The sequence below is a fragment of the Juglans regia genome, chromosome 1 (genome assembly GCF_001411555.2).
Source record: "Juglans regia cultivar Chandler chromosome 1, Walnut 2.0, whole genome shotgun sequence".
In the NCBI taxonomy this organism is placed as follows: domain Eukaryota; kingdom Viridiplantae; phylum Streptophyta; class Magnoliopsida; order Fagales; family Juglandaceae; genus Juglans; species Juglans regia.
In genome coordinates this window covers 41,919,792-41,942,833 of record NC_049901.1, presented here as the reverse complement: position 1 = coordinate 41,942,833, position 23,042 = coordinate 41,919,792, and the positions used below count along the sequence as shown (strand labels likewise).

At 35.9% G+C, this 23,042-nt stretch overlaps 4 protein-coding genes across 5 annotated transcripts; all 4 read right to left on the bottom strand.

Annotated features, from left to right (window-relative positions):
* Positions 1–1,355: 1,355 nt before the first annotated feature.
* LOC108984981 (diacylglycerol kinase 2) lies at positions 1,356–8,298 on the bottom strand. Of its 2 annotated transcripts, none has more exons than XM_018957100.2 (8): positions 8,203–8,298; positions 5,134–6,344; positions 3,899–4,274; positions 3,747–3,823; positions 3,363–3,482; positions 3,088–3,252; positions 2,539–2,676; positions 1,356–1,819 (listed from the first exon to the last, which is right to left on the bottom strand). In XM_018957100.2, exons 2-8 carry the CDS (start codon positions 6,250–6,252, stop codon positions 1,673–1,675), a joined length of 2,142 nt encoding a protein of 713 aa, XP_018812645.2. In that variant the 5' UTR covers positions 6,253–6,344; positions 8,203–8,298; the 3' UTR covers positions 1,356–1,672. The 2 variants fall into 2 exon arrangements, with proteins under 2 accessions (XP_018812645.2, XP_018812646.2); XM_018957101.2 differs by having other exon boundaries at positions 5,134–6,349; positions 8,203–8,281.
* Positions 8,299–11,433: 3,135 nt separating this feature from the next.
* LOC108984979 (isoeugenol synthase 1-like) lies at positions 11,434–14,998 on the bottom strand. Its single transcript, XM_018957097.2, has 5 exons — positions 14,726–14,998; positions 12,637–12,771; positions 12,135–12,363; positions 11,846–12,049; positions 11,434–11,754 (listed from the first exon to the last, which is right to left on the bottom strand). Exons 1-5 carry the CDS (start codon positions 14,927–14,929, stop codon positions 11,558–11,560), a joined length of 969 nt encoding a protein of 322 aa, XP_018812642.2. The 5' UTR covers positions 14,930–14,998; the 3' UTR covers positions 11,434–11,557.
* A 698-nt stretch (positions 14,999–15,696) lies between these two features.
* Positions 15,697–18,781, bottom strand: LOC108984980 (translation factor GUF1 homolog, chloroplastic-like). Its single transcript, XM_035691398.1, has 6 exons — positions 18,654–18,781; positions 18,045–18,132; positions 17,708–17,785; positions 17,189–17,264; positions 16,396–16,436; positions 15,697–15,880 (listed from the first exon to the last, which is right to left on the bottom strand). Exons 1-6 carry the CDS (start codon positions 18,779–18,781, stop codon positions 15,785–15,787), a joined length of 507 nt encoding a protein of 168 aa, XP_035547291.1. The 3' UTR covers positions 15,697–15,784.
* Positions 18,782–20,825: 2,044 nt separating this feature from the next.
* Positions 20,826–22,812, bottom strand: LOC109019264 (isoeugenol synthase 1-like). Its single transcript, XM_019001534.2, has 5 exons — positions 22,579–22,812; positions 21,956–22,090; positions 21,623–21,851; positions 21,335–21,538; positions 20,826–21,244 (listed from the first exon to the last, which is right to left on the bottom strand). Exons 1-5 carry the CDS (start codon positions 22,792–22,794, stop codon positions 21,042–21,044), a joined length of 987 nt encoding a protein of 328 aa, XP_018857079.1. The 5' UTR covers positions 22,795–22,812; the 3' UTR covers positions 20,826–21,041.
* Positions 22,813–23,042: the final 230 nt, after the last annotated feature.

The window sequence follows — 23,042 nt, the reverse complement described above, 5'->3', positions numbered from 1 at the left end:
CCTAGCTGTTCCTTTGTGCAAACCGAAGAAACTTTACGTATAATGGCTAGGGCTGGGCTTCGACTGCGACGGAGTCGGAGTTGTCGTTTCCAACCTCCGACTCTGACAAGAGTCAGAGCCCAATTGTTACTCCGACTCCTACTCCAAACTGGAGTCGGAGTCCGACTTCGATCCGAGGTCGGAGCTCTGACCTCCGATCGGAACTCCGACATTAGGGGTGGGGCAACGGGGCGGGGTGCGAATCATTAATGCTAGCTTGAAGCCCTACCAAATAAGGGTGGGCAGCAGGGCTTCGCACCCCGTTGGCCCACCCCCGCATGGTGGGACGAGCAATCCTGCTCCGCCCATGTGGGGGCAGGGGCCCCCGCCTCTCATCTAGCACCCCTAGCGGGGGCGGGGGGCAAGAAGGGCCCAACCCCGCCTCGCATTTCCCCGCTTACATTTTATGTGTGTGTATATATATATATATATAAACATAAATATATATTTATATTTTACAAATTGTGTATAAATATGTATTATAATTTGTTAGACTTGTTCACAAAGTATGCATTAGTAAACTAGTAATAAGTCTCACATTGCTTAAGTATGACTATTGTATTGCTTTGGTCTCATATATAAAGGTTGTCTTAAGAAGCCAAGACAATCCAAAATAAAACTCTAATGATTTTAAGTTTTTTTTATAATTATAAATTTTAATTTATAATTTTAATTATATTATAATTTAGATAAAAAAAATACTTTTGAATCTAAAAATAATTTTTTTAGACCCAATAGTTGGCCTAAGCAGGGCAGATGGCATTTTTCCCCATGCCCCTCGGCACTGGAGGAGGGGGAAAAAACCCCTCCCCCGCATGGTGTGGCGCGGGGTGCAGGGAAGGCTCCCCCGCCCCGCACCATGCGGGTAGCAGCCCACTACGTACCCAGTCAGTCTAGCTTCAATTGGCGATGGCCAATAAGGGACCAGCACGTACCTGTAGGCTCTTCTCATAGAAGAGGTCCAAAAAAAAAGCCCTGGACAGAGTGGGGACGAGAGACAACTTTTCTGGTTATCGAGGAGATACAAGTTCCTGCATAGGCTCCCCTAAGGCTAAACCTGAACGGTTGTGCATGCATAACAAGCAAATTAATGAATACCAAATACCGTGCCCTTGACAGGTATAACTCCAATTATTAATTGGCGTATATAATATGATAGTCATAATAAATTGATCAAATAACATATACTGACAGAAAACAAACCTCATCATTCCACATTAGATTTCATGACAGGTAAAAGATAACTGCAGTTGCTATATATGTATCCGAAATCGATATTCGGTAAATCTGTACAAGGGAACGGAATGGACTATGAATAATGCATAATACAAACTTGATTGTTGAACGATGGGATTGGAAGTCAGAAACATCTTACTTTTTTTTTTTTTCAGTGGAAAACAATTAAATATCAGTATATTTTAACACTTTCTGTAATGTAAATCCTCATCCAAAACTTCTCTCTCTCTCTCTCTCTGGTATTCAAGTACCAATCCTACAAAAAGGGGTAACCGCTAAAAAGGCAGTGTATTGGCGCAACCTATTCTGTCTCAAAAGGGGGGGGGGGGGAGAGAATTATTTTAGCCGGATCAGATGTGAGGAACAAAGAGAAAGGCGGGGTGTACAGAGATAAAGATCAAGAGAGATGGAGGGCCATCTGCTGGAGAAGTACTTTCTTCTGAGAAGCATTGATGATGCCCCTACACTCAGCATCAAGTAACACCTCCATCATAATTGCAGCTGCATGCCCTCTGGGCTCAGAGGCCCTCCGTAACATGAACACCTGAGCATATACATAACAAAACTTAGCTTTAATTTATAACCAAATCAAAACGTTACTGGGAGAAACATCTATACTCCATACATCATAGCACAATTATCTATGAAAAGGTGAAATTCTAGTAATCTTCTTAAAACGTCATTTATATGAGAAGTAGCAGAATTGTTTTTATAGAATCTCTTGAAAAAATGATAATAAAGTAAACAATTGAAGAAATAAAAATTTACTCATTTACAAAGTTCTATATATTTATAGATAACCAAATAGTAAAGGTTATTTATTATCTATTTTGAGATAAAGAGACGTAGATACACACACACACACATATATATATATATAGAGAGAGAGAGAGAGAGAGAGAGAACATTGGTGGCAACTGCCCCAATGCCCTCAAATTCATCAAGGCTCCATTTGGGGCAACTGCCCCTATTTGTAGTGTATGCTACGAATTAAGTTTGTGCCTGAGTAACTTTTCTTTGACAACATATAGTAGGAAAATAAAAGACGACCCGTGCATTTCAACAACAGATCAAACCCAGCCCAACATCTCAGGCTCAGAGATTTTGGTTATTGCAGCAGGTATGGGCAGACCACTTCTACTATGTCAAATCAGTTTTACAAATAGACAGAAATAGATTGTTCTTGACTCTAAATGGAATATAAATTAATGACCATTTAAAACTCTAGAAGTACAAAGTTATCCCACTACAAACACTAAATACCTGCCCATGGGGTGATATTTCTAAGCTGCCAGGTTGTTTGATGAATGGCTCCCCGTCTATTTGAACTGGAAAAGGACTCGAAGAATGTATTCTTATGACTTGGCCTTGAGCTAGTTTTCTGGCTTGGGAAAGTCCAACCTGTACAGAATAACAATTGCTACTACCATCAAACAGAATTATTGTTTTATACTCGAGCAAATATATTCAACAAAAGGGGTGTATAAACATGACTACCAAGAAATATTTTCAGCAATAAAACCCATCTCATTTTCCTATATAACAAAAAGGTGTATAAACAGCATGCACAATCCTTATCATAAATTAGTTGGTCGATTACTATTTAAGTAACATTTAAAACCACTTCACGAGAAAAACTTTTATTTATTCTCAATACTTAATCTCTCATCGGCTCATGGAAGAATCCTTAATATTGTAACATCAGTGATTACAAAGAAGAGTATAAAATTATATAAATAAAGCACATATAGATTTTTTTAATGCAAAACATGCTTATTTTGTGAAGCATAAAATATAAGAAGGATCTCAAACCTGAAGTTTGCCTAGCTGCCATGCTCCAGAAACACATACAACCTCAAGCAATTTATCATGCATGGATTGCAGACTAAAATCATTATCATGCTCATAGTCATTTTGCCAAAGATCTACACCACCCATATAGCTGCTAATGTTGAGCACAATCAAACCCTCAGAATCCTGGCGCAGGAAGAGGATTAGAAAAACCAGGATTACAACATAAATGAAAATAATTATACAATAATAAGATTGATGATGATCATGAAAATAAAGGTCATTAGTATATGTACCTTTGGAATTTCAATGTCCTTCCCATCAACTTCAAGCCAAACTTGCCATGGTAAATCAGCACAAGTTCTATCCATTATGTCCCTTGCTCCTTCTTTGGCATATCGCAATTTATTCACAAACTGCTCATAAAATTTTAGTTAGCAAATGCCAAAAGCACGAAAAACACATGAAAATAAAGGCATGTATGTGAACTACTATGTTTAAATTATCATAATTCTCTGAATAAAGAAAAATGAAAAAGAATAAAAGATAAGCCACAACCGCTGCAGAATGGCAAACTGGTATTTATACATGTACACAAAAAATGCACAAAATTTATGAAATAATAAAACACGGAATCAAAAATAGTTATTTAACAGAAATAAGACGACCAGAACTGATACCTGACTATAGAACTTTTCGGGATTTATCTCCCGAGTAACATGAAATTCATATGCAACCTTTGCATCACATCCAATACCTAGAAAATAAAAATTAGCAAAGATCAAATAGATCCAAAAAACAAGAGCTAGATATAGTAACTTCAGATAGATACCTAAATAGTTCATCATGAATGTGGATTGCAATTTATTAAGATTGCCTTCTGGGTTTTCTTCTTTAATATTTATTTTCCAGCGGTCTAGCATTGTTACTGCAGCATGATTAACGTCATGCAAAAGTGTGGTCAAGCCACCTTGTCTATCAACTGTAGAGAAACCGCTACCCCATTGCAGTACCCTTGACAAATCATTTCCTGTACCGAGTGGAAGAATAGCAACTGGTGGAGGTGATTCAAAATTGTACTTCTCAATCGCATCAAGGACCCATGCAACGGTGCCATCTCCACCACAAACCAAAACCCTAAAATATTTTATGTCACTGAACAAATCCAAACCCACCTCGGGGCCCTGAGAGGCACTCAATTCAAAAATCTGCAAATGGTAGAAGTGGAAGAAAATATTAAATAAAAAAGACAACACAAGGATAGAGATGAAATAGTACGAGAGGAACATATTCTACATCTCTAGGCTATTTTGTTCTGAAGGACTCCTTATGAGGAGATAACTTGATAATAAAATTTACGTTCCCACTGAAAAAAAAAAAAAAAAAAAAAAAATCCAGACCATTGGAGTGCCTTCTAAAAACAAAACTTTAAAGCATTTAAGATACTCTACCAAAATCATAGAATGACATGGTAATGTATCCATACCATAAAAGTGGTTTCATGGCACCGCAAAATGGCCAATGAGACAGTTTTAGAATTCAAATTCAAACATAATGAGATGTGTAGGAGGAAGAATGAAATGGGACCAACTTATTTTTTTTCATATCATATTTTCAAAGAGCCAAAGAAATATTTGTGTGTGGACCTAACAGTTTATAAAATATCAACAAAATCAATTCAGTTGTTTCTAGAAATGTACCAGTCATCCTTAAGCAGCATTGTAACAATAATCAAACTGCAGTTAAAGACATGTAGGGTAAAGAACAAAAAATTGTAAATTGCTTGTGTTGTATTTGTCAGGAAGCAAAGATAGAGTACGTGGAGCCAAATGGGCTCTTCAACAAGCAGAAGAGATAATTTGCTACAACATTCATGCTCTTTATTTATGACACAAGTAGCGCACAACAGTATAAGCAACCTGTGAAACCTGCGAATTATGACATCTTCAAGACAGAAGACAGGGTACAAGGAAAACATACAATAACTAACCATCACCAATTAGTTTTCCTCAGAAGTCATTGATTATAAATCATAAATGTGATAGCCACTAACAAGCTCAAAAATACCTGCAGAGGGTTTAATAGCATGTTCAGTCTCCTCCGAAGAGTGGGCCCATGTTGACATCCACTCCTGGCATTTATGAAAACCAGAAGAGGTCTAGCATCCTGAGGAAGATCAACCAGTGCATACATCTTAACTTGACAATAGGAGTTCATTCCATTTTTTCTTCGTATTAACCCATTATGGATGCTCTTTGCACCAAGTGCTTTGCCATTCTTCTTTAGGTAGTCAATACTCAAATCACCACTTGATCTCTTTGAGCCAGCAAGGCCATTAAACACATAATTCACAGCTGTATCAGCCACCAAGAGATCTTGAAACTTACCATTAACATAAGAACCACTTCCATGTTTACTATAGTGCTTCCTTCTAATCTGGCCACGGACAGAGGAAGATAAAATTTCCTTTGTAATTGAACTAAGCATTCCACCTCCAGTGTTATTTTTATCAACTTCTTTGACAAAGAGTGGAGAAAGAATAATTCCCTTAAGAGGGCCCAGATCACAAACATCACCAGATTCTTTAGCCATTTTAGCATGACATTTGACATGCATGAGGCGCTGACACCATAGGCAATGCCATGTAGGAGATGCATCAAGAAAAGGAACACCACAAGGTTCATCACAGAAAAGACAAAACGCAGAAATCTCAGGATTATCATCCATAGTAACCCATCTTTCTGACCAGTGGTGTCGAACATGGTTATGGCCAGCTTGTGCCACACACTTACAATCCTTTACTGCGGACTGAGAACAATAGAAATGAGCTGCCACACCACAAACAGAGCAACGATGGACAGGAGTAAGTGATGAGTCCTTTGTACCTAAGTTTTGAGGAAATAATGAAGTCAAGCAGACGCAGCACGTGGATGGCTGTTCACCATAAGCAAAATCTTCCATCCACAAATGGTGTGATAGAGGAACTTTTAGATTCTTCCTGACTTTTTTCTTTGCTTTTGCAGCAGCTTTAACCCATTCAAGAGATGTTCTTTTTTGCCACTTAAGAAATGCATATATGGCAGCTAGAAGCCCAAATAATCCAGTGACCAACCACCCAAAAACAAATGGGTCATAACCATGGGAGCTTGTCAGCAACCATACAAGTAAATTGCCCAAATAAATCATGATGAACCTAATTTTTCATTGTCAACTTTCAGTTTTGTTTCACTCGACGGATTTGATGATATCCAGCTCCAAACAGATTATGCATCCAAAACCTAATCTTATAAGAAGAAGACTATTCATGAGAAATAACGTACACCAATCTATGTAAATAGAAAGCTCATAAATAATAGGACCAAAGAATTTACAATTGTGAATGCACAAAAGATATGGTGACTGGCAACCAATTCGTTCTTTTATTTAAATCCAAAGTATGAGCTAACTTTCAGTCTTAATTAACAAGTAAACAATAAATGTTTCTCCATAAGATTGGGATGCAAGACCAAAATTTCTTGGCCAAACACTAAGATTCATGTACTTTGGAAATGGAGAAATGCTTATATAGAGGAAAAGAGGGTTGGACTTAGTGCTAAAGCAAGTTTTACTCACAAGTCCATATATCAAACCTCAAAAAGGAAAAATAGATCAAGTTTCAAAGCTTAATGCTGGGCACTTGAGATCTCACCTTAAACCTCTTTTAACTTTATTTATAGTTTCTTGGAAAAGTAATGTGTTAGGACAGATCACTTTTTGATGATGAGGAGTCTTGGAGTCCGAGCAAATACAACATGTCTTTTACTTGATTAAACCATGGACACGTGTAGCGTGCCCCAATCACCAAATCAGGCAAATAGAACAGATCACTATTTGCAAAACATTGCAAGTAAACATGTAGTACATGGTCACTAGCCAAGATATCTAGATTATCTTTTTTCAAACATCACCTGCATGTAGAATACCTTTCATAGTAAAATCTTCGGTCCTATCATATATGACAATTATTATCCACAAAATATTTTTTGTACATCACAACAAGCTATCTCTTTTAGCACTACCATATGCTAATATAACACCATCACTATCAAATCAAACTAAGAGACTTCAGTCACCGTATGAATCTGAAGACAACTTAACAATTAGTATGACAAGTTGATCATTATTTTTTTTATGGTCACCGGGTGTCCAAGATCAAAGTCCCAACTAAACCCCAACACAGGTCCTCGACAAGGAGTTTTTCGCAAGTGCACATTGGGTAATTCAAGGAAAAATTCCACCAGTCCAATGGCCCCTAGAAATTGTTTGCACCTTAGAGGATTCAAACCTTGGACTTGGAGAGAGAAAACCACCAAGACCAAGGCCTTAACACTTGAGCCAAACCCTAGGAGTTCAAGTTGATTATTAAGTCCACAGAACATGTGTATCATTCTAAAATCTCAAATCAAAATCAAGTAACACACATTAAAAAATAATAATAATAATTAAGGGAAAGCTCTCAAAGCCCTTTCTAAGTTTGTCGCAGAAGAAACCAAGACATATAAAGAGATCACGATGACAAATTAATATGATCCCACCTATAAGAATAAAGGAAACGGTCACTTAGAACAATATATGGCAATCGTCTCCTTGATGAAATGCAATAAATAGTCAGAAATCAATTTTGTCTTTTGTCTTCCTTTCAACAGAGGGTCAGATTAACCCAATAAAAGAACAAACGAAAGCTAAATATCCGTGTCCATCTCCCATAGGGTATAATATGCATTCCGTTAGTGGAGACCCAGAACAGAAAATTGCAGAAAGAAGGAACCAGGGAACCATTTCGTTCAATCGGAGAACGAAAGCTAAAATATCCGCGGCTATCTCATATAATGTTTCATTTTTTTCCGCCAAAATCAAAATTCAGTAAAGATAATTGAATAAACTAATAAGCAAACCAAATTCATGCACAAAATTCAAGCGTATTCCAAGGAATGACAACACGGGAATCACATTATGCGGGAAGCAGAAGAAGAAGAAGAAGAACAACAACAACAACAAAAGATTTGATCCGTGCAATTTCAGATCTGATTAACAACTAATCCAATAAATCTATAAAAACTGAAAATGAAAAGAAGAAATTAAAAAAAGAAAGTATACCTCGAGAAGAACACTAGTGCGAATTGAGGGGAGGAAATTCCTCAGATGTGAAGAAAAGAATATGGAGGAGAGAGAAAGGGGGGGGGGGTCCTCCGCTCTGGCTTTGATTTACCATTCATTTAATTAATATTAATAGTAATATATATTTTATATATATATATATATATATATATCTCTAACGGAAAGAAGTGGGAAAAAGGGCGGGACTTTCCTTAAAAACGCAACGAACACGGATTTTGCCTTTTTGGAATGAAGGGGGTCCAATCCGGTCTCTCCGCGTGGAATATATGAGATTACGTAAACGCCCCCACTAGCTTTTGGGAGATTCTGGATCTCGGAATTTTTCATGCTGGGGGCGCCAAATGATGCTGAATCTTGATCAGTACCGTATTCTGTTCGATTAAAACGAGGTCGGCAACAAGGTTTTTTTTTTTTTTTTTTTTAAGCAGTCGGCAACAAAGTTTTGCTGCGTCCGATTTGTCTTCAATTCTACGATGATTCAAAAAAATATTAGAACGTCTACGCGTAACGTATCCATGCACGAACGCAAAATATGGGCCCAGGGCTTCCTTCCCTAAACGATAATAGTCACTTTTTGTACTTATTTTTGTTTGATATTATGAATTAATTATTAAAAAGAAAATCAACTCAAATATAACATATAATTTATAATAAAGAAAAATAATATTTACAATCAAGTTCAAAATGAGTATGTGGCGCTTGTACAATGAATGACTGTATCTAGCATTACTCTTATATAAATGATAAAGTTTAGAATATTAATTTACACTTTAGGTTTTTGTAAGTTGCAAAAATAAAATATGAACAAGGAATTTAATTTATTTTCAAATTTCTATATTTTAGGTTTTCTAGAAATTGAAATATAAATGATAAAGAAGGAAAAATGATAACCATAGTTATTTTCTTCGATTTTATAGAATTCTTAGTTTAAAAAATAATTAAATTTGGATACTAGTAAATTTTAAATTTTGTAAAATGTCTATTTTTTCTTAAGATTAATTTTTTTTTCCTTTTATTTTGTAAATGTATAATCAAAACGGGATTTATTTTTATTTGTGCACTTATAATTTATACTAGTTTTGAACATGACTTGTTGATGAGTTATTCATGAAATTAATGTCTTTTATTTATTGAAAGAGTATCAATTAGTTCATGCATTATAAATATATCAAACAATGGAAAAAAAGTTAGTTTATTCATCTTGGCAAGTGGAAAAAATGATTATAGCAAGGGATCAATTACATCTCACTGATCTCTTTTTTTTTTTTTCTTTTTTTTTTGGCAAAGGTTTATAATTATGTAGATCCTGACAAAAAAAGAAGAAAAAGAAGAAAGAAATATAGGCTGAGACAATTAACAACACCTAGGGCTGTAATCGAGCCGAGCCAAGTCGGTTTTGGGCTCTCGATTCAATAAGCTAAACTCGGCTTGACTCAACTCAATAAGCTAAACTCGAGTCGGTCTTTAGCTCGACTCGGCTCGGTCTTTTGTTCAAGTTCAAGTCGATAAGCTAAATCCTCAACTCGAACTCGTCCGACAAACGAGTTCGAGTCGAGCCAAGCTCGAACTCAAACTATTTATTTTTTTATTTTTTGAATAAGATTTAATAATTAAAAAATAAAAAATCTAATATTAAATTTATACAACTAACAAGTAGAACCTCTATTGAATTATAAAATTTTTAAAAATATATAAATAATTAATATCTAACTAATTAATATTTATTCAAAATAACAATATATTATATGCCTACAATTAATACATACAATTAATATGATAGCATATATCTATTTTATATATAGTTCCCACATACTAGTATATGAAATTATTAAATTTTATCGACTAATTATTATACAAATTATAAAATATACTTATGAAATATATTCACTATATAGACACAAGTAATTAGATTACATATTATATACTTAATTATAAAAGTGGTATGCTTATATTATTAGTTACTACATATATATATGTGTGTGTGTCTGTGTGTATACATAGATATATGTATATATTTATCAATATATGAATGAGTTTTAATCGAGTCGAGCTAACGAATCAACTCGAGCATAAACGAGCGAGCTTTAACGAGCGAGCTTTAACGAGCTTTAGCCGAGTCGAGTTAAGTTTTGTTAGGTATGTTTCATTTACAATTTGAGCGGGTATCTACTTTCATGAACGAGCTTTTTTTTCCACAAGTCGAGTTCGATTCAAGTTTAACCGAGCAAGTACTGAGTGGGCTATCAAACAAACTGGTTCCTTTACAACCCTACCAACACCATAAATAAAATCAACCCATGTACACCTACACAAGCAAGTAGCTAGTTAAACTAGTTAATTACTCGATCGAGCAAAACAACAAAGCAAGACCATAAATAATATAGATCAGGACAACGTCGACCAGGCACCAAGCATGCAGCAAAAGCTAGCAAGCATACAACATCAGGCCATGAAGATTACAAACGCTACTGCTATATAGCAAACCGACCGCAAATTAACAAGCAGAACAACTTCAGTACAAGTCAGGCATTAGAGCAGTCAGGTCGCCATGAGGGCAGCAGATGTAAGCAATGAACCAGGCCATGACGACACATAGGGGTGTCAAATCGTTTTAACGGGTCGTGTTCGTGTCTTGTCAAGACATGTATATTATACTATCTGGGTCAACCCTAACACGACGTGTTAAGCTTATCATGTCAAATTCTCAAATCCTAACACAATCCATTAACATAATGGGTCGTGTCGTGTCAAGCCGTTTTGACCCATTTATGTAAATGAGTTGAACAGATCCGAAATTAATCCGTTTGATCTAGTTAAGTTTAACATAATTTTATATAAATGTTAAAATCACAATATCTATAAAAAATATAAAATTAACTATAAGTCTGAAATTCCAATCCAAATAATAAAAATATCGAAATTAAAATCTCAGCAATTTTATTTTTAGGTATAAATGTATAATTATAACTTTAACTTTAATTTTAACTTTATGAACGGGTCATAATGGGTTATAATGGGTCAAAACGGGTTAACCTGTTATCAACCCATTAAGCAATCGTATTTTAACGGGTCAATTTGTTTTGACCCGAACCCGTTAAGACTAAATCCTGATTCGTTTTTATCGTGTTGTATTCGTATTAAGTTAACAGGTCGTGTCACATATTGACACTCCAAACGATACAGTAGCTAACACATGTTGAACAGGACAACGACGTCCGTGTAAATCCAGGTAATTTTATTCAAATGGAGAATTGTCTTGCCCACACATATAATACATATGACGATAACATGATGACTAGTGGTACCCCTGGATTATTCTTGGACTAAACATTAATTAAAACGATGCCAGTTTGGGTTTGGGAGGATTAACCAAGAAAATGTCAAGGAGGGCATCGATGGAAGTATAGTTGTGATCGTAGAATAATTTGGAGGCCTCTAGGTCGTCGTCAGTGAGTTCAAAGCTCGTCTGGTCCCCTTTGATGAAGATGTTGTGAAAGATAGCCATACGTACGTTATCTGGGAATGGTGCGGCTGCAAAATACAAACAAAAATGCCTGTCATAACTTTACTAAAATAAAGCAAGAATCTTATCTCTAAAATAAATCATAACACAATTGCTTACTCTCAGAGAGCTTTACTATTTCCTCTTCGAGGACATAAGTCGGTTTCAGAGTTCGTCCCGTCTTTTTCTCCCATAAAGAAATCAAGTCCATCTCAGATACAATGTTTCCCGGTGGTCTAAGCACGATAACCCGATTAGCTGCCCTTGGATCAGTGGCTGCTTTTATGGTATAGGCTGCAATATCCTCCTCATAATTTAACACAGCTGCATGCAAAACAGAATGCCAAAAAATCAAGTTATGGTGATCAGTCACAAGAATCATGGAAAGGAAAGAAAAGGAAAATTTTACCCTTGGCTTCCCCACTTCCAAAAACAACTACTTCATCACTTTTTTCGTGGGGATGCAGCAAGTGGTGAACGAAATACGCTGCAAAAGAGTTCGCAGCGACGTAAGTGAAGGCAATTCCGGCCTCTTCGGTAGCCCTCCTGATCTTCCTTTTGTTCTCTAGCAATGCCTCAAAAGCCGGTAATCCACTCACTCTGTCAACTTCGTTTCCAAATTCTGACGGAACAAATCTCTGAAAAACAACATCACGAACAAGAACAATTCCAAGATTGATCAAAGACGTTCTCCGGCAGTACCTCGTGATCTCGAGGATTCATGAAAAAAAACGTGCTTCTAGATCTTCTTCCAAATGTAAATGTAAAAATTTAATAATTTTAATTATATTTTAACATTTTTTGTAGGAGCATGGACAGATTCTTCGTAATAATTAATGGAACCAATACGTAAAATATTTAGAAATAATACGGAGTATGGAGCTTATACGACTCGGAGATATGCACTGCACCTTTATATTTCCAGCATCCTTCATGGCTTGGATTATCTTCAGTTGATCAAGGTGTTGAGGAACAGCCAACGTAGAAATGACAACATCCACATGACGAAGCGCTGCTACAAGCTTCCCGTACTCATCCAATTCGCCCTGTTTCATAATAAAATCATTTTCCTGAGCTAAAACGGAACAAGGAGAGCCAGTAGTAGTACTACTAGTACTACTTGTAAACTTTGGGGCCTTTCATGGGGGTGGGGGCTAGCTAGCTAGCTATAGCTTTGTGATTAATGCACAAATCTTCCTCCATCCCTTAGGCCGGCCAGACCTACTCTTTACTTCACATTAATGAGTCTTCAGTCCCATGCTAAATTTGGAAATTATGTGGAGATTTTGAAAGAATTCTTCTAACCTATCCATCTATATCGACCCTCATTAGTGGAGTATAAAGATTCGGCTAATTGCTAGCTAGCTAGGGATCCCTTCTTTCCATAATTCTATTAAGAATAATTCTAATTGCAGTCCCTTGTGAAAGGACTCCTTGCGCACGCCTGGAGTCGGCCGTCCCCTTCCTCAGCTGGAGTCCGCCGTTCTCAAACCAAGCCATAATTTTTTTGTAGACTATACCCAACAAAGTAAAACATACCAAAGATAGCTTTTGGAAAATAGGTATAAGTTCATTTTACACTTTCGAGATTTCAAATATGAAACTTTTTATCATTTTAATTTTTATCATCTTTTCATTATTTCATCTTTTCATTATTTCATGATGTGGTATTAAATGATAAATTTATAAATAAAATATAATAAATAATTTTTAATCACTTAATACCAAATTATAAGATGATAGAAAAATAATAAAAATTAAGCTTCAAATATTGCTCCACGCAATTATTTTGACCAAAGATGATTAGAGATATTTTGGTCATTCATACATGGGACAATCATGCATGTCTGCAAGGGGAGTCCCCATTAGGTAATGTACCTAATGGGGACTCCTCTTGTATTAATAGACATTTGACAATGACCAAAGGCCAATTAATTTTCCACCTTTACGTACTCTTCTATTAATAGACATTTGACAATGACCAAAGGCCAATTAATTTTCTACCTTTACGTACTCTTCTATTAATAGACATTTGACAATGACCAAAGGCCAATTAATTTTCTTTGTAAGCTTTTCTTATTGCATGCCAACTATTTTTTATCGTAAATTTTGTCATCTTTAATTATATTTATTAATGTGACATATTTTAAGTGATTTCATATATCGGCCAATAATATATATGTTAATACATTATATTTGTCTTTCCTAACTACAAATGTGTTTGTTTTATTATGTGATTAATAAAGTGATGTGTGTTGGCTGGATCTTAACCGTTGAAGCTGATAAGACAGAGTTATAAGAGACACGTGAGAATTAGCTCGTGGCTTCATTCTGAAGGATTTTACATTAGACCGTTGGATCCTTACACGTGGCAGCATCTGTTGCAATCTATAAATACATCCTTATACGTTATAACCCTAGCAGTGTTTTTCATTTTTGTATTACGGCTGGTTTTGAGAGAGAGAACAAAGAAGGGGGCGATTCTAAGGTTTCTAGGGTTTGTTAGGGTTTGCACTTAGAGAGAAGAAATTTGTGCGATTTCTTGTGATTTCAGTGAGGACATTGTAACTCTAATGTACTGAGACTTCTCTGTGAAGTATTGTTTATCAATAAAGATTTCTGTAACTTTTCTAAGGCCATTCATGTCATGGATGTAGACCATTAGGGTCGAACTACGTATATCGGTGTGTTCTTTCTTATTTCTCTATATTTTCTTTCTTGTTTACTGTTTATGATTCTTGATAAGTTTTCATGCTTATGTTGTTCCATACCGTGATATATTTGTAATCTATTCAAATCTTGCAATATTGGTATTTCTTTAGTTGAGATTGATATTAAACTTCGATCCTTGTGAATATTGTATTTTCTATTTGGTTGAATAAAACTGAGAGTTTTATATCTAAAAGAAACATAACCTTTTTATTGAAAGTTATTATTTATAAAAACAAATCCTATTATTTTTATAACAGCCACTTAAATGAGACTCAAGATATTACATACGTGGATAATGGTGACTCCCATAGCCTCGTAGTCTTTGAGGAGAACTAGCTTGGGAGGATTGGCGTTGGAGTTGATATTCGGTTTGAGCAATGGGCGGACGTAGATAAAGGTTGGATGGCCCATAAAAACGCTGGCCCTCACCATGAAATTGCCGAGGTAACCTGTGGCTCCAAATATAAGAATCTTGCTCTTTTCACAAGCCATATATCCAAAACTCCTGATCTTTCACTTACAAGTGGCCTTGGTACTTTAAAAAAAAAAAAGTGGCCTTGGAAAGCTAATTAAATGCTCAGATATATCTGTAGGAACGTTTTGCATTCTTTAATGAAAATTTGCTAACGAATAAGTACCACACAAGTTCCATCAACAAAAACGTGATGGAAATAATTACACGCGGCACGTGATCGTCGTTTAGTCACCTCGAGTGCATTGACTTTACTCATCGTCGTTTAGTCACCTCGCGTGCATTGACTTTAGTAAAAATTTGCTAACGTATAAGTACCACACAAGTTCCATCAACAAAAACGTGATGGAAATAATTACACGCGGCACGTCATCGTCGTTTAGTCACCTCGCGTGCATTGACTGTAGTCATCGTCGTTTAGTCACATGCGGACAAATAGATATTGTTGGTTACGAAAGTAACAGTATTCTAAATTAGGCCGTTTTGGCTTTTAGAAAGAGAAACCCTCCCCCTTGTCTATAGAAACTTCTATCCTTCCGAGTGTTCTTGGCCACAGATCGAAGAGGGTGGAGCTATGTCTCTCACCTTCCTTTTGATCTCCACCTGTTCAGTTTTTATCAGATCTATCGCTCTCCGTCTAATATTTTGTATTTAATCTAATATTCCTCTATTCTTAATTCAATCTTGAGTATTCCTTTTTTTCTTTACACATTCTCGATCGGTACCTTTTCTCGGTGGGAGTATCATTTTTCATGATGATAATCATGAAAAGAAGTCCATCAGTATGTGGATCTAAACTAACCCAACTATACTAAGACAAACGCAAAAATTGCTATAGCTTCTTATATAATGTTACAAACTACAAAGAAATCTGATCATAGTACCTCCTTTTCAAGTTTCAACACAGCCATGAAGGCTTCTTGAGGTGCATCAACTTTACCAATTGCTTTCATTCTTTTCTTCCCTTCAGCCTGATAACAACAAAGGTAAGAAAACACTTATGGCCAATACCAACTCTAAATCAGAGACTTCATATTATAGGAATAATCCACTGTCAAATAGGTCAAATCAAATATCTCAAGTCCACACCATTTCTAGTTTAGAACAGATCCTACTATTAGACATTAAGCAACTTTTCTTTCCATTATCTTGCCATTCTTTTCATTACCTTTTTCATCTGAATTCTTTATTCATTAAAGAGACTAGCAAATACACACCAATGCACATGGGATGAAATAAACCACGGGCAAACCTCCCAAAAAGATTCCTAAAGTTTGGAAGTCAGATCTCTCACAACCAAGGGGGAATTGGGAGGTCAATCACAATTTAGTAGGTCTAGAATCTAGATTGACATTCTCAAGATCTCAGATTACCCCAGATCTGAACTTTTCAAACCCTCTCCCAAAAAAAAAAGGATCCTATGTTTTCATGTCTCACAAGATCAATACAAATATGAATTAATAAATGTGTTTGGCAAGTGCAGCACCTGTTTTTTAAGCAGTTTCTTCTTCCTTGTTATATCCCCACCTACGAGAATTAAAAAGAAAGCAACATTATGAAGTAATAAACATCAGTCATGCTAGGGACAAAGATGGAAAAATTATAACCAAAATTTTTATTTATTTGAAAAAAGGTTGCATAACATGTGTCCTCCTCCATGACAATATATACTTACATATACACACCAATAGATGAGGGTGAGAAAAAAGAATTTGTCAATTTGAGTTTCCCCAGAATTAAAAATCTGACAGCTACATATGCCATGAAGAATAGTTTAGCCTTCTGAGACTGGAATGGGTAATGCCACAGCGGGTGGACTTTAAATTGTGCTGGAAATGTTGGTTTGATAACCAACAAAGTGAAGCTCTATGGAAAAAATGATCCCATCTGTCTAATGTGGTGGATATTGAAGGAGAGGAGAGGAATGAAAGACACTTCAAGGATTGCAAGAAGACTGAGGAGGAACTTAAGAGTATCTTTCTTAGAACACTTCATCTCTGGTTGTCTGCAGTATATGTTCTTCCTACTTTAACTTTCAGTACCTCTTTAACCTCTTTGATCTTTCTAGTTGTGGGTATCTATTGTATATATCCTGTGTACTTAAATTCACTCATTAATAAATCATCTTAGATTCTTACTTATCAGGAAAAAAAAGCCTCGTGAAGAAAAGTTTTATCTACTTCCCCAAGATAAGTATGACCAAGTATATGGACAGAATCTTTCTCGTTTAGGCTTTATAGATAATTGCTCATTCTTAAAGTCAAAGATTGTCATCTTACCATAGCATTTAGATAAAACATCCTTCCTAATTGCCGATAAAGATTCGCTAGCAATAACTTTCGCACCTATGCATGCCTGTCATGGAAATAGTACGCAATTGCTAAAACCAAGTTAGCATAACTAGACAGGTCAGTTTACAAAGGCAACAGTTCTATCACACAAATATTAATTATGGTTAAATTGTGTTATCGAGTTGTTTTATTTTAGCAGTCAAAATGATGGGGACTTTAGTCCAGAAGAAAATGGAATAGGAAAATTCTAAAAACCACACATCATCCCGCTCTCTTTTTCTTATCAGTACACCTCATCCCACTATGATGAGGTGGTATTTCCCATCAGCCTTTAAATTTCTTGTTTAAAAAAATAAAGGATGATCCAAGCACGATAAGAGTGCCACATTTTACATAGTACGATAAGAGTGGGATGGGAGTATGGTTTGTAGCAATACTCAAAGGAATATTAGCATGCTGCAGCTTTGCAGAACTTAAAATCCTACATAAAAAGAATATGAATCTTACTTGGATAGGCACTTTAAACATCTGTCTTGGTATAAGCTCTTTCAGCTTTTGAGTCAAAGCTCTACCCACAGCATATGCCTGAAAAAAAAAAAAAGCAGCTCGAATTTATTTCATAACACCTTTGTGTACGTAATCAAAAAAAAGTTGTCAAGACTCTAAATTCTGAGCTGGACACTTTGCTGTATGGGTGTCAATATTTAGAGTCTGACAACTGACAAGACAATATCACATATGAATAAATTAATTAATAACACAGCCTCACAAACAATTTTTTTTTTCAAAAAACATAAACATGACTAACATACAATGACCATGAATTGAACAAAACTTGAATTACCTTGTCCCTGTGCACAATAGTTGCCAACGGTTCTACAGTATCACCATTAATCTGAATGTCCAGTTTTAACAATTCACTTTCCTTGTACCTGGAAATCACAAGTGTGAAGAAGAGATAAGTTATTGCCCGAAAAAATCATTTATCAACATCACCAGTTAAGCCAGAAAAGTGAAATGTGAGAATGCTTGATTCTTAGAACATAAAAAAAAAAATTATTCATTTCACAAAACAAAAAGTACCATCACAAACATGCTACCGGTATCCTACTATAATCAATGGTGGCATCCTCTCATATGAAAATTTGAAGGGCTGTTGGATAAATGGATTGCACTAAATGACCATTATTGTTGAATGAATGCTGTAAACTGGTCCATCTCAAAAAGGATGCTGCATCTGGTTACATGATAATGTATCATGTATGAAATGCAAATTTTATCTAATTTTAATTATAAATAAATTATATAAAAATAAATTTATAAATTAATATACTGTAATACGTTAGATTATAAATTTATATTTATTTTATAAATTTATTTTTATTATAAAATAAATATAATGAATTTCATAAAGCCAAAAAAAAAAAAAAAAAATCCTTCGACTTCATTCGACCTAACTCTCTTCCGTCGTGCCTTCTCTCTCTTCAACCCCAAGTCTGCGCCTTTCTCCACCACTGAGACCCATAACAGCCGCTCCACCGCCACCTTCTCCCCGCTCCCCATCTTCTTCATGTTACTCATTATTCTCGGAACGCTCTCTCTAACCCATCAAAGACCAAAAAGCTTTCAAGAATCTGAGAAAAAATACGGACTTCAAGAACGAACGATAATAATAGAACTAGATCAAGAAGAACAAGTCTTTAAAAAAAAAAAAAAAGAAAGAACGAAGACTGACCGGTCAAATGCTAATTAGATTTTAAACGAAGTAAAAAAAACAAAAATCGTTTCTTTTTCTTCATTTGTTATCCGGGCATTTTCTTGTAACAATTTGAATAGATTGGTTGGTGAATGGTGAGGAAGTGGTTATGAGTAGCAGTCAAAGGTTGAGTGCTGGAGTTTGGTTCTGGAAATCTGCAGAGACCATTTGACAAACCCCCGCCAACTGCTTCGGAGTCGTCTCAAAATATTAACGTCGACACTCCTGCATGCATATTCTCTGTTCTGGATACGTGTTTTGAGTCTTGACCTCGTACTCTTTACTCTTTTTTTTTTTTTTTTTTCTTGTTGGCATCCGTTTCGAATCTTCGATCTCGGACTCAATATACAATCAAACAATCAAAAATTGAAGAAGTGATTATATAAAAATACTCCTGTAAAATGACTAGTTTGTGAGATTATTTTATATAATTTTTTTATGATTTATATCACTCTTCAAAATAAAAATGATATCGGTAGATTGCGTAAGTTTGGCATATTTTTTTAAAGTAAATCTAGAATTTATAAAAATAATACATTTTTTTATAATAGATTATTTTTTTAAAAGAAGTGTCTGAAATTTACATTTTGGAATGTCCTAAGAGAAATGCTAAGGAACCGCGTACCGATGCTTTGTTCGATAGTTTGATCAAATTTTTTTTAATGGTTAATAAAGTGATTATTAATAAATTTGTGTATTATTTTTAAAAAAATATTTAAAGATATTTAAAAAATAGGTAAAAGAAAAATAAAAACTCTAGTTATCGGTATCGATTATCAATACACTTATGCAGGGACGAAATTAGGATTTGGTGCGTGGGGGGTGATTAGTAAAATGTGTTGTATGTAAGGGTGAACAGTAACCGATATTTAATGTAGCAAAGTGTGTCATCGACATTTAACATTAACATAATTTGAGCGGGTATCTGCTTTCATGAATGAGCTTTTTTTTTCTACAAGTCGAGTTCGATTCAAGTTTAACCGAGCAAGTATTGAGTGAGCTATCAAACAAATTGGTTCATTTACAGCACAACCAACACCACAAATAAAATCAACCCATGTACACCTACACAAGCAAGTAGCTAGCTGAACTAGTTAATTACTCGAACGAGCAAAACAACAACGCAAGACCATAAATAATATAGATCAGGACAACGTCGAACTAGGCACCAAGCATGCAGCAAAAGCTAGCAAGCATATAACATCAGGCCATGAAGATTACAAACGCTACTGCTATATAGCAAATCGATCGCAAATTAACAAGAAGAACAACTTCAGTACAAGTCAGGCATGAGAGCAGTCAGGTCGCCATGAGGGCAGCAGATGTAAGCAATGAACCAGGCCATGACGACACATAGGGGTGTCAAATCGTGTTAAAGGGTCGTGTTCGTGTCTTGTCAAGACATGTATATATACTATATGGGTCAATCCTAACACGACCCATTAAGCTTATCGTGTCAAATTCTCAAATCCTAACACAATCCATTAACATAATGGGCCGTGTCGTGTCAAGCCGTTTTGACCCATTTATGTAAATGAGTTGAACAGACCCGAAATTAACCCATTTGACCTAGTTAAGTTTAACATAATTTTATATAAATATTAAAATCACAATATCTATAAAAAAATATAAATTAACTATAAGTCTGAAATTCCAATCCAAATAATAAAAATATCGAAATTAAAATCTCAGCAATTTTATTTTTAGTTATAAGGGTATAATTATAACTTTAACATTCTGAACGGGTCAAAACGGGTTATAATGAGTCAAAACAGGTTAACCTGTTATCAACCCATTAAGTAATCGTATCTTAACGAGTCAATTTGTTTTGACCCGAACCCGTTAAAACTAAACTCTGATCCGCTTTTATCGTGTCGTATTCGTATTGGGTTAACAGGTCGTATCACATATTACCACTCCTAACGACATAGCAGCTAACACATGTTGAACAGGACATCGACGTCCGTGTTAATCCAGGTAATTTTATTCAAATGGCCGAGAATTGTCTTACCCACATATATAATACATATGACGATAACATGATGACTAGTGGCACCCCCGGATTATTCTTGGACTAAACATTAATTAAAACGATGCCAGTTTGAGTTTGGGTTTGGGAGGATTAACCAAGAAAATGTCAAGGAGGGCATCGATGGAAGTATGGTTGTGATCGTAGAATAATTTGGAGGCCTCTAGGTCGTCGTCAGTGAGTTCAAAGCTCGTCTGGTCCCCTTTGATGAAGATGTTGTGAAGGATAGCCATACGTACGTTATCTGGGAATGGTGCGGCTGCAAAATACAAACAAAAATGCCTGTCATAACTTTATTAAAATAAGCAAGAATATTATCTCTAAAATAAATCATAACACAATTTCTTACTCTCAGAGAGCTTTACTATTTCCTCTTCGAGGACATAAATCGGTTTCAGAGTTCGTCCCATCTTTTTCTCCCATAAAGAAATCAAGTCCATCTCAGATACAATGTTTCCCGGTGGTCTAAGCACGATAACCCGATTAGCTGCCCTTGGATCAGTGGCTGCTTTTATGGTATAGACTGCAATATCCTCCTCATAATTTAACACAGCTGCATGCAAAACAGAATGCCAAACAATCAAGTTAGGTGATCAGTCACAAGAATCATGGAAAGGAAAGAAAAGGAAAATTTTACCCTTGGCTTCCCCACTTCCAAAAACAACTACTTCATCACTTTTTTCGTGGGGATGCAGCAAGTGGTGAACGAAATACGCTGCAAAAGAGTTCGCAGAGACGTAAGTGAAGGCAATTCCGGCCTCTTCGGTAGCCCTCCTGATCTTCCTTTTGTTCTCTAGCACAGCCTCAAAAGCCGGTAATCCACTCACTCTGTCAACTTCGTTTCCAAATTCTGACGGAACAAATCTCTGAAAAGCAACATCACGAACAAGAACAATTCCAAGATTGATCAAAGACGTTCTCCGGCAGTACGGAGTATGGATCTTATACGACTCGGAGATATGCACTGCACCTTTATATTTCCAGCATCCTTCATGGCTTGGATTATCTTCAGTTGATCAAGGTGTTGAGGAACAGCCAACGTAGAAATGACAACATCCACACGACGAAGCGCTGCTACAAGCTTCCCGTACTCATCCAATTCGCCCTGTTTCATAATAAAATCATTTTCATGAGCTAAAACGGAACAAGGAGAGCCAGTAGTAGTACTAGTACTACTTGTAATCTTGGGGCCTTTCATGGGGGTGGGGGCTAGCTAGCTAGCTATAGCTTTGTGATTAATGCACAAATCTTCCTCCATCGATCCCTTAGGCCGGCCAGACCTACTCTTTACTTCACATTAATGAGTCTTCAGTCCCATGCTAAATTTGGAAATTATGTGGAGATTTTGAAAGAATTCTTCTAACCTATCCATCTATATCGACCCTCATTAGTGAAGTATAAAGATTCGGCTAATTGCTAGCTAGCTAGGGATCCCTTCTTTCCATAATTCTATTAATAGACATTTGACAATGACCAAAGACCAATTAATTTTCTTTGTAAGCTTTTGTTATTGCATGCCAACTATATAATGGTGACATATTTTAAGTGGTTTCATATGTCGGCCACTTAAGTGAGACTCGAGATATTACGTACGTGGATAATGGTGACTCCCATAGCCTCGTATTCTTTGAGAAGAACTAGCTTGGGAGGGTTGGTATTGGCGTTGGAATTGGAGTTGATATTCGGTTTGAGCAATGGGCGGACGTAGGCAAAGGTTGGATGGCCCAGAGAAACGCTGGCCTTCACCATGAAATTGCCGAGGTAACCTGTGGCTCCGAATATCAGAATCTTGCTCTTTTCACAAGCCATATGCCCAAAACTCCTGATCTTTCACTTCCAAGTGGCCTTGGAAAGCTAATTATATATATATCTACCTATATATATAAAGAGCCTATCTAACGGTAAATTCTTGTTTTAACCGCTCCCATGAATTTCCCGTTAAAAGTTATTCCTCTCCGTTAAAAGTCCTTCCCATCCGTTTAGTAGCTTCATTTCCAAATTGATACCCATTGATTGGGTCTTTTACTTCATCCGTATTCCACATTTTATGATGCCCA

Coding starts and splice junctions, on each gene's coding strand:
- LOC108984980 (XM_035691398.1), bottom strand. CDS start 18,781: ATGAGTAACATGAAGAAGATGGGGAGCGGGGAGAAGGTGGCGGTGGAG. Junction 17,786..18,044: donor CTATTGTGCACAGGGACAAG/GTAATTCAAGTT, acceptor TTTTTTTTTCAG/GCATATGCTGTGGGTAGAGC. Junction 17,265..17,707: donor TGTTTAAAGTGCCTATCCAA/GTAAGATTCATA, acceptor TTTCCATGACAG/GCATGCATAGGTGCGAAAGT.
- LOC109019264 (XM_019001534.2), bottom strand. CDS start 22,794: ATGGCTTGTGAAAAGAGCAAGATTCTGATATTCGGAGCCACAGGTTAC. Junction 21,852..21,955: donor AGGATGCTGGAAATATAAAG/GTGCAGTGCATA, acceptor GTTGCTTTTCAG/AGATTTGTTCCGTCAGAATT. Junction 21,539..21,622: donor TGGAAGTGGGGAAGCCAAGG/GTAAAATTTTCC, acceptor TTTTGCATGCAG/CTGTGTTAAATTATGAGGAG.
- LOC108984979 (XM_018957097.2), bottom strand. CDS start 14,929: ATGGCTTGTGAAAAGAGCAAGATTCTTATATTTGGAGCCACAGGTTAC. Junction 12,772..14,725: donor TGGGAGTCACCATTATCCAC/GTATGTAATATC, acceptor ATTATGAAACAG/GGCGAATTGGATGAGTACGG. Junction 12,050..12,134: donor TGGAAGTGGGGAAGCCAAGG/GTAAAATTTTCC, acceptor TTTTGCATGCAG/CTGTGTTAAATTATGAGGAG.
- LOC108984981 (XM_018957100.2), bottom strand. CDS start 6,252: ATGATTTATTTGGGCAATTTACTTGTATGGTTGCTGACAAGCTCCCAT. Junction 4,275..5,133: donor TGCTATTAAACCCTCTGCAG/GTATTTTTGAGC, acceptor TACCATTTGCAG/ATTTTTGAATTGAGTGCCTC. Junction 2,677..3,087: donor GGCAGCTAGGCAAACTTCAG/GTTTGAGATCCT, acceptor TATTCTGTACAG/GTTGGACTTTCCCAAGCCAG.